The 10491-nt window shown below is 35.2% G+C and overlaps 1 protein-coding gene across 8 annotated transcripts in view; it reads left to right on the top strand.

The window, feature by feature from the left end:
• The window catches only part of LOC104760458, a 9873-nt gene continuing 2412 nt past the window's right edge, over positions 3031 to 10491 (top strand). The window contains exons 1-10 of one of the 8 annotated variants that reach the window (XR_002036449.1): positions 3033 to 3366; positions 3475 to 3639; positions 3748 to 3873; positions 3991 to 6842; positions 6927 to 7026; positions 7369 to 7492; positions 7569 to 7941; positions 8043 to 8329; positions 8404 to 8625; positions 8932 to 9588. Coding sequence is in view for 2 of the 8 variants with exons in the window: in XM_010483382.2 (XP_010481684.1) it covers positions 8327 to 8329; positions 8404 to 8625; positions 8932 to 9426 (720 nt within the window). In the remaining 6 variants the exon portion in view is untranslated. The other 7 variants (XR_002036448.1, XR_002036447.1, XR_762925.2 and 4 more) reach the window with 7 other exon arrangements.

Here is a 10491-nt window from a genome sequence, read left to right as displayed (position 1 = left end):
TCCTCAAACTGTCCTTCAATATTGCCTTCTCAAACTTTCTAGAAACTTCTCATGCACATAAAGCAACAACAATCTTGTATCACGTCTTGAATCACACAAACACTACTTCAGCCATCCAATACATCTTCATGTATCGTGAGAGAGAGGAACAAACGAAGAAAAGAGAAGAAAAAAAAAACAAAAACAGAACAAACCCAATACATTATTGACGCGTACGTGTCTCTCTGGATATCTAAAATGGTCTAGGCAAAGACAAAGATCTCTGAATAGTTAGGATCAAAACTTTCTTTTTCTTTAATTTTATTATTAAAAAAATAAAAGATATCCTAGAGGTATGCTGGAGATGCTCTCATATGTACACCGATGTAAGAAACAAATTTTATGTATCGAAGAGTATAATATTTAAATTTTAAACCTGCATATACTTTTAGATTTTATTTGTTAATTTTGTACAATATCAAATTTGATCTTCACACGCATCTTGCAATACAATTGACAAATTTCCTGCAGCTTTGATGATATTTTCAGTCACTTCAGTGAAAGACTTAATTGAACTACTATATAACCTTTTATGTAAAGCATGCAAAATAAAAGGATTTTGTAGTCGACTCGATCGTATCATATTCAGCAAATCATCTTGGTTAAATTGATATGGGCGCAACTACTTCATTGTATTTTTTTAGGGCTGTCTCATTAGATTTTATTCATCAATTATTTCTTGAACCTCTCTCAAAAGAATCTCCTGAGCTTCTAGCATATAACTACTTCACATCACAGGCTAACTCTACTCATGCGGATATTTCGAAAGCAGTTAAAGGAAACGTTGCACGTTGAACCAACTCTACATGTGGCTCATGGATGAAAATGACATGTGAACCACTTTTACATGGTACCTAGTATCCAAACCCGTGTGAGGTATGCTATTATAAACACATCTTTCACCATTTGTGTAGAGCTTAAATCGAATCCCACCCGAATCCGCTTTCACCCGATCTCAAAAGAAAGTTTATTTATAATGGACAATTCTTATTTCTTAGGTTCACCCCTATCTTATTCACTCCCTCTCAATTATGGAAATGAATTCTTAATTAAAGAAAAAAATTATGTATATCAATTAATTTTAATTTAAAATTATTAATTTTAAAAATTTTATTGTAGTTTTTAATTATAACATCTAAACCAAAGTTACTTTTTTATAAACCCAATTCACTTTTTAATTATATAATTTAAACCCTAACCATTTTTTTATAAATCCAAATTAAAATACAATTTTGTTTAATTATAAAATCTAAACCCTAACGACTCTTTTATAAATCCAAACCGACATATAATTTTATTTAATTGTAAAATATAAATCCTAAACCCTAACCACTCTTTTGTAAACCTAGACCGACATATAATTTCGTTTAATTATAAAATCTAAACCCTAACCAATCTTTTGTAAACCCAAACCGACATATAATTTCATTTAATTATAAAATCTTAACCCTAACCACTTTTTTGTAAACCCAAACTGATATATAATTTTGTTTAAATATAAAATCTAAACCTTAACAACTCTTTTGTAAATCCAAACCGACATATAATTTTGTTTAGTTTTAAAATTTTAATCCTAATTCTCCTTGATAAACTTAAACCGGCATATTTTCCTTAATAAAAACCTCTACAAAATTTGTTTCCTTAATTTGTTTTATTATTTTATTTTATTTTTGATTTTATTTTATAAATATTATATAACATAGCGTTTTGTTGTATTTTGATTGGTGAATTTAGAGGGGGTGAATGAGAGAGGTCACACTAATAGATAAAACCAAGAAATTTTCATTTATAAATGAGAAAACCAAATACTTCAGCTCTCGTATCATCTTTTATGTGTTAACTTTTGTTTTCTAACTCTTTCATGAGCTTTCTTTGAAATAATTAATAAGCATCAGAGAGAATCTTTAAGCAATATCAGGTTGCTGTTTTAATTATCATGCAAAAATTAAATGATTATGATTATTAATTATACACTAAATATATTCTATGCTAGTAACTTTTAATAATTTGTATATTTATTATATCTAAATATCATTTTAATTGATACATACTCCATAATTAAAAAAAAACATTAAAAATGAACCGTAGTTAGCATCTTAAATTTGCTGACAAAAATTAATATCAAATTTATTGCTTTGGACATAACAATTGCATAACTACGCACATGCACGCATGTTCTGCTGTCTCGAAACAAAATATTGCAGACCATTTTGATTTTTTGCGTGCTGATATCTTATTTACAATCATAAAAAACAAAAGGTAATTACACACAGTTATTATAATCCCCCACTAATCCCCATATCTCGAACACGTAGCCGCTAGGCGTTAGTCCATCGCTTAAATAGCGCTTAACTATTTTCAAAACATTAAAGACTAACCAATGCAATGAGTTTTTTTTTACGTGTAAGGTGTAACTAATATTTTCGTATACGGGTTCTTTGGCGAACCCCTAAAACATAGTTGGTGGAACCATAAAATTTATGATTCCTGTTTGTTAAATTGAGAAGTGGCGTTACGAAGATCTCTTTAATGATATCAATCCTTTACTTACGGCAAGATGAGGGAGGGCTTGGTTGCAAATGAAGTGTGTTGCCTATAACTAATTATTTGGAGAGTTGTCTCCCATGGGAAATCTCTGTGGGTGCAGTGGGTTGACATGGACCTGTTAAAACGCACATCTTTCTGGGCGATAGCTGAGAATACAAGTATATGCAGCTATAGACTGTCATTGGAGTGGCCAACGTACCGTTCAAAGTTAGATAAAATTGCTGAAGTAATAAAGGTGATGGAGAGGCACTACAAGAATATGGTGCATTAATAGCATTATACAATAGTGATTAACATAGTTACGCTATAATTGACTTAAGTCTGTATAGGTTATAGCGTTTGTTAAAATTGAAACGCTATAAATTAGGGCTTATGGAAAAAAAAAGTACGCGTGTTAATATTTTTATAGTTCGAAGTTCTATACGAATACTATTCAATTGCAAATACAATTGATTAAACACTATACAATTGAATAGCGGGAATTAAAATTAATAGCTCCGCCTGAAAATTAAGATTGGGGGTAAATTTTTGCGAAATCTAAAAATTGGGAAATTTTTTGCCTCACTCTCGTCTCTTTGGTCACTTAGCGTCTCTTGCTCACAGGTAAAGAGAGAGACAAACAATTTTCTAACTTTCATTCGACTCTCACTAAATCTCTCCTATTCTTCTCACTCTCCCTAGTCCTTAGTCGCAATATTCTTGTAATGATTCTCTTCTCTCTCAAGAAGTCCGGTTTGTGTCGTCCTTCTTACAGATCCAATTCCACCATCTCTCTCTCTGGTAAGACCCCTAATTTGACGTATGTTTATAGATCCAATTCATCTATTTTTTTAACTTCTTCTCCTCTTTCCTCATTTTAATTTTCTCCATATTTTCTCATTTTTTCAGATCTACTTTTTTTCCAGATCTCATCACCATTCAGTCTCTATCGCCGAACCAATTGAAGAAGATATCGCAAGAGACGATTCGCTAGGGATCTCCTTCGTCATGCCATCTTCATATGCGTAAATCCATCACTGTCCTTGGTCTGTCGCTGTTTCCACATCTTAGTCGGTGAGTTTGTTCCTAATTCTTAGGGTTCACCGATTTGTGTATGTCATTCATATATTATTATGATTTTGTTAATCCTTCGTGTTGGGGTTTTTCCTAATTTAATGTAAGGATGGTTTTGGGAAATCCTTTTCGGCGAGGCTTTTCGATGGTGGAAGGGAGGAACGGTATGGTGAGAATTGAACATCAGATCGTGAAGACGGTTGCATATATAGTTGAGGTGAAGTCAGATTCGAGGTTAGGTTTTAATCCTTCTACTAGTTTGGATGTAGTTATCAAGCGTAAGTCTTCTTCTTGCCTTATTTTGATTCTCGAAGAAGCTAAGTTGTATCTTCACTACACGAAAACCTGCAGATTGGGACTACTTTTTGTGACTGAATTTTTAGTCGCAAACTTTTGTGACCGTTTGGTGACATATTTGCGACGTACTCACGACGAAGAATATTCTGGACGTAAATGAGTCGCAAATTTACGACACCCAAATACAGTTGCAACACCGTTGCTATTATGCGACTGATTTGAAACAATTTATCGACAATAAAGAGTTAGTCGCAAAATAATCGCAATTGATGACGAATTAAAGACTGATGATTTAGTCGGCAACACGCGTCGCAAATATGTCTTAAAAGCACGACGTATTTGCCACTTATATTTTGCTTTAACATTGATAGTTACAAATCAGTCGGTAAATGATGTCGGTAACAAACGTGGTAAATGTGGAAGTTTTGCATTTGTACTGAACATTTGCGACCTTTATTTTGTCTCTATTATGTTGTTACAGAGTGGTAAAGTAGTCGTAGTTTACGACTCTTTTATTTGTAGTCGCAAATGCAACGCAAAGAAGTTGGTCAGTGATGTCGGTAAATAACGTGGTAAATGTTGAAGTTTGCTTTTGTACTGAATTTTTGTGACCTTTATTTTGCCTCTATGTGGTTAACGAGTGACAAAAGAGTCGTAATTTGTGACCGTTTCACTGGTAGTTGCAAAGGAGTTGCAAAGTTTATACTATATATAACATATCACTCTCACCATTCCATTCATATCACTCTCATTAGTGTGTAAGTAGAAAGAGGAAAGAAAAAAAAGTCAGAAAAAAAAAAGAAGAGTGATTTTTTTAGAGGAGAAGAAAAAAAAAAGAAAAAAGAGTTTTTGTTGTAGAGGGAAAGAAAAAAAAAGTGATTTTTAAAAAAGAGTGGTGAAAAAACTACGTGGAATTCAACTCGAGAGTGGATGTATAATCGGATCGACGGAAGAACAAATAATATCTCTAAAACTTTTTTGGCAGGGGTGGAGCAGTTCATAAATTTCGCAAACAGCCAGCCTTTAGCACAAAACAGTAGAGGTAGGTTTTATTGTCCTTGCGTAAAATGTCAGAATGATGTTATTTTGCATGGTACGACAATATCTAATCTTTTGTATAGTAAAGGATTTATGTCAAATTATTATGTATGGTCTGAACATGGAGAAGATTATAATGTGCTAGGGGTAGGAACCAGTAATCATTATCCTAATACAGGTTATACTAGTACTGGTAGTCATCATGGTAGTCAACCAATAGGATTTGAGGGAAATGTATATGCTGAGATGGTGAATGATGCATTCATGGTACCACACCTTTTAATGAGTATCATGAATATGAAAGTGGATATGATCATATTCAAGAAGAACCTACTCAAGAGGCGAAACGGTTCTACGACATGTTAGATGCTGCAAATACTCCACTTTATGATGGATGTCATGAAGGTCATTCGCAACTATCGTTGGCGTCTAGGTTCATGAACATCAAGGTAGACTATAATTTGTCTGAGGCATCCATGGACGATTGGGCTGAATTGTTTACGGAGGTTTTACCAGAGGGTAATCAAGCTACTGGTTCATACTACAAGACAGAGACTTTAGTGCGAAAGATAGGATTGCCATACCGTACAATTGATGTATGTATAGAGAATTGTATGCTCTTCTGAAAAGAAGATGGGAATTTGGATCATTGCAAGTTCTGTAGAAAACCAAGGTACAAAACTAGTGAGGGAAGAACTAGAATACCCTTCATTTGTATGTGGTATCTACCTATTGCTGATAGATTGAAGAGGATGTACCAATCAGAGAAGACCGCATCATCAATGAGATGGCATGCTGAGCATGATTCAGAAGATGGAGTAATGTGTCATCCATCTAATGCGCCAGAATGGAAGAATTTCCAACATTTACATCCCACATTTGCAAAAGAAAAGCAAAACGTTTACCTTGGGTTATGTACAGATGGTTTTAATCCGTTTGGGATGTCCAAAAATCATTCTTTGTGGCCTGTGATCTTAACTCCATACAACCTACCTCCAGATACGTGCATGAACAGCGAGTATTTATTTCTTACGATTCTGAACTCCGGACCAAACCACCCACGAGCCAACCTTGATGTTTTCCTCCAACTATTAATCGATGAGTTAAAGGAGTTATGGTATAATGGGGTTGAGGCTTATGATATCTCACTAAATGAAAATTTCAACATGAAAGTTGTTCTTATGTGGACAATAAGCGATTTTCCAGCGTACGATATGTTGTCGGGATGGACTACACATGGAAGATTAGCATGTCCAATTTGTATGGATGACACTGGTGCTTTTCAATTACCATCTGGGAGGAAAACATGTTGGTTTGACTGTCATAGGAGATTTCTTCCTACAAGTCATCCGGTGCGGAAGAATAAAAAGGACTTTTTGAAGGGAAAACATTCATTGAATGACTATCCACCTGCATCTCTAACTAGTCAAGCTATATATGAGCGTATAAGGAAAGCCAAAGCACCTAAAACATCTGTCTGCGGTGGGAATGGTCACGAAAAGAAAGTTAAAGGCTACGGAAGATGGCATAATTGGCATAAAGAAAGCATATTGTGGCAGTTACTGTACTGGGTCGATCTGAATTTAAGGCACAACCTGGATTTGATGCACATCGAGAAAAATGTCTTTGATAACTTGATGTACACTGCTATGAATATAAAAGACAGATCGAAAGACAACGTGAAGTCAAGATTAGATATTGCAAGATTTTGTTGCCGGCAAGATTTACATCTGGATGCTCAAGGGAGAGCCCCATTTCCTATTTGGAGATTGAAAACCAAAGCGAAAGAGGCTTTATTAAAATGGGTAAAAGAAGATGTTAGATTCCCAAACGACAACACGTCAACAATGCCTCCAGTCACATGAGAGGTATTTGCAATTCACCAAAATTAATTATAACCATATATTCTTAGGTAAACGTTAATATATCTACTTTATGTTGACAAAACACAGATTGTTGGAGGCGCAAATTCGATATGAATATCCAGGACTATCTGATGAAGATGTGAGGTTGAAAAGAGATGAAGATTTCCATGACTGGATTAAGCAATATGTATGGATGACTATACTCATATCCACTATATCAACATGATAAATATTGTCTTTTAAAATTTTGTTTACTAATATTACAAAGGTGCGTGCTGGTTTTGAAATTTTTCCTCCATGGGTCCATGAAGTCGTGGACTGTCCTGAAAATAAAGTCAATTCATGGCCAATATATTTTACAATAGGTTATCTGTTTCACACCAAAGCTCACAGTCTCACTAAAAAAACAATGAATTATTGGGTATGTGTCCGAGGACAAACTTATTCTAATGCATCTGACGAGGACGATTTTTACGGGACCGTGGAAAATATCGTAGAGCTTACGTATCCAAGATTTTTGAATTTACAGATCACACTTTTCTATTGTGAATGGTATGACCCTACAATTAACAAAGGCACTCGAATACGTGATGGAGGCATTGTTGACGTGTTGTCGTCAAGGAGATACCAACATTATGAACCATTTATATTAGGTATTGTTCTATTTAAAATATATATTTATATATATATATATATACATTTAATTGGAAACTTCTTTTTGACGTGTAGGTTCTCAAGCTGATCAAGTTTGTTATTTTTCATATCCTCACACTAAACGACCTCGAAAACTTTGGCTCAACGTTGTGAAAGTTAATCCAAGGCATGCTGTACAAGGAAATTTAAAAGAAAAGGAGGTTGTTATATTGCAGCAAACAGTTGATGATGGAATGACATATACAATAGAGGAGATCATAATTGATAATTTCGTAGATGGTAATCATCCTAATGAAGAAATTGATTTTGAAATCAACGACGCTGATCTAGAAGACAAATTTTGTGGTAACTACTCGTCGTCGTCTTCAGATGAGGATGAACACAATGAAAATGAAAATGAGGAGGCTACGCCCTTACACATACGAGAGAGATATTTAGATCCTTTGCGGTAATATGTGACACAGTTTCTATTTTTTTACTATTCTAAGTTAACGAGTTTGTCTTCTGTTTAAGTACTTGACACTAACTTTACATTGTTGTACTGTGTAGCGGAAATACAACTGGGATGTTGCGATTACTGAGCTTGTGAGAGAAGGATTTTTGAAGATAGCGAAAAAAGAATGAAATGAATTGTAAGCCAAGCAAAGACGCATGCTGAGCCACCGATTTGGATCAATCCTACGCTTTGGAGACAAATGTGAGAGCATTGGGACACACCCGAAGCTAAGGAGAAGAGCTCTAATGCATCCCAAGCCCGTACTTCTGATCGTGGCGGTCTTGGACTCCACAAACATCTATCCGGCCAGAAATCTTACTTGCAGATTCAACAAGAGATGGTAAATGCTTTAAACTAACTATAATTATTTCATTTAAATATTACCACAATTAACATTCTTTTTATCCATTGTAGGAAGAAAAATTGGGACGTCCTGTCTCGCTTGGAGAGGTGTTTGTCGCAACACATACGAAGGCAGATGGAAGTTTTGTTGATCAGAAGGCCAAACAAGTTGTTGAGACATATGAGAAGAACATAGAAGAGGTAATGTCTCAAATGGATTTTGATGGTACAGACCACTCCTCGCCGGAATCTACTTATGCAACCATTCAACAAAAAGATGACATTTTCTTAAAGGTAATTTCCTGTACAATTGTCTTTGTTTTGCCTATGATAATTGTCTTATTTTGCTAAGCTAAGTATCTGATTTTGATTGATATACTTTTGACTCATGCTTAAGAATCCTTGCTATTGATATACTTTTGACTAATGCTTGAGAATCCTCGATGTTTATTATCTGGTTTTGTGTGATATTTCTATAAGTGGTTTGTACATAACAACTTATAATCATGAATCTTTCATTATGTTTGTCTTGTTAATGCTTTTCTCTTTTTCTGTTAATTATGTTTGTTTTGTGAATGATCATCTCTTCTTCTGTCTTAGTGGAGTGTAACAGATGCCAAGGGAACCCCCTTTGGACTTGGAAGTTTCTTGGAGATAATCACCAAAGGGAAGAGAAAGGCTACTTATCCAAGCACTAGTCCAACTTCGCTGTTAGAGATTCAAGAACAACTCCAGGTTGCTCGTCGTAAGCTCGCTGATCAAGATGAAGAAAATGCTCGACGTGTCAGAGAAGATGCTAGACGTGATGAGGAGCAACGTAACGCTCAAAACCGCACTGCAACCTTGGAGATGCTCGTATCCTACTTGAAGACCAGTGATCCCGGGCTTGCAGAATTCTTGTTTACTCAACCACCAGCCCATGCGCCATTCACCTCAGCAGCACCAGCAGTCAACATCACTCCAGCCACATCGGCCAATGTCAACCAACCCACACCAACAACTTCAGGAGCTAGCTCACCATCTACTTCACCAATCACTTCACCAGCGACTTCACCAACCACTTCACCTTTGTCAGTATCATCCTCTCATGCTTAACTAACTAATTATATCTCTCTTAAGCCTATATAACTATTTTTTGGATTGTGCAGTAGTATTTCTATCTCCCTTAGCCTAAAACTATTTTCTGGATATGATCATTGAATGATTTGTATGTTTTTGGTTAATATCATTCACATTCGGGATTTTAATTTAGATTCAGGTTTTTTTTTTCAAATTTAATTGTATACTGTCCCAAATTACTAGCTATAGTTTCACTGATTTGCGACCATTTACAATTTAAAAAACCACAAACCAGTACCAAATTCGTTGTATATACATCACGATTTTGGGACTAAAAATACTTAGTCTTCAGTCAGTCACAAAACATGCTGACTCCTTTGCGACTACCCTGTGACTGAAACAGCGACTACCTTGTGACTGAAACAGCGACTACCCTGTGACTGAAACAGCGACTACTTTAGGACCAAAATTTCAGATTTTTAAAAGTTCAGCCTCAACACTATATTTAATCAGTCTTCGAAACGTAGCTAATTTGTGACTCCCATTTCGTCTGACCCAAGTCGTACTTTACGACTCCATAAATGAGTAACTGTATAGTCGTTAATTACGACGGTATTTTGCTGTCTGTCCGTAGTCGCCAATTAACGACCATAACCCTTGTCTTCAATGTGTTGCAAAGAAGCGACTGTTTTGCGACCAAATATTAGCGACGGTTTACAACAGTCCTTAAATAGTCGCACATACCGACTTAGTGACTGTTGGTTACAAATGACATGTTTTCGTGTAGTGCTTTCATTGATGTTTTTTTGTTTGCTTCAGAGATTGAGGTTTCTAAGTACGTTTACAGTATTGCTCCTAAATATAAACCAAAGTTTGATGCATTGGTGAGAAAATATATGAGAAACTCTTATAAGTTTCTCTTCTATAAGTTTTTTTTTCTGTTGATCTAACTTTGTGCCATGTTTATGTCAAGTTCCATGTTGTATAACTGGTTTTTGTTTGCAGATTTCAATGTTAGCAAAGAAGGAACTAGGTGTCAATTATTGGATTGGTTTTCAGAGGAAGAGGTTGTGGACTGGTGGGAGAAGAGACTAGGTGTCA

This window comes from Camelina sativa, chromosome 18 (assembly GCF_000633955.1).
Source record: "Camelina sativa cultivar DH55 chromosome 18, Cs, whole genome shotgun sequence".
Classification (NCBI taxonomy): Eukaryota; Viridiplantae; Streptophyta; class Magnoliopsida; order Brassicales; family Brassicaceae; genus Camelina; species Camelina sativa.
Note: the sequence above shows the minus strand (reverse complement) of the source record. Positions and strands in the feature narration are given on the sequence as shown.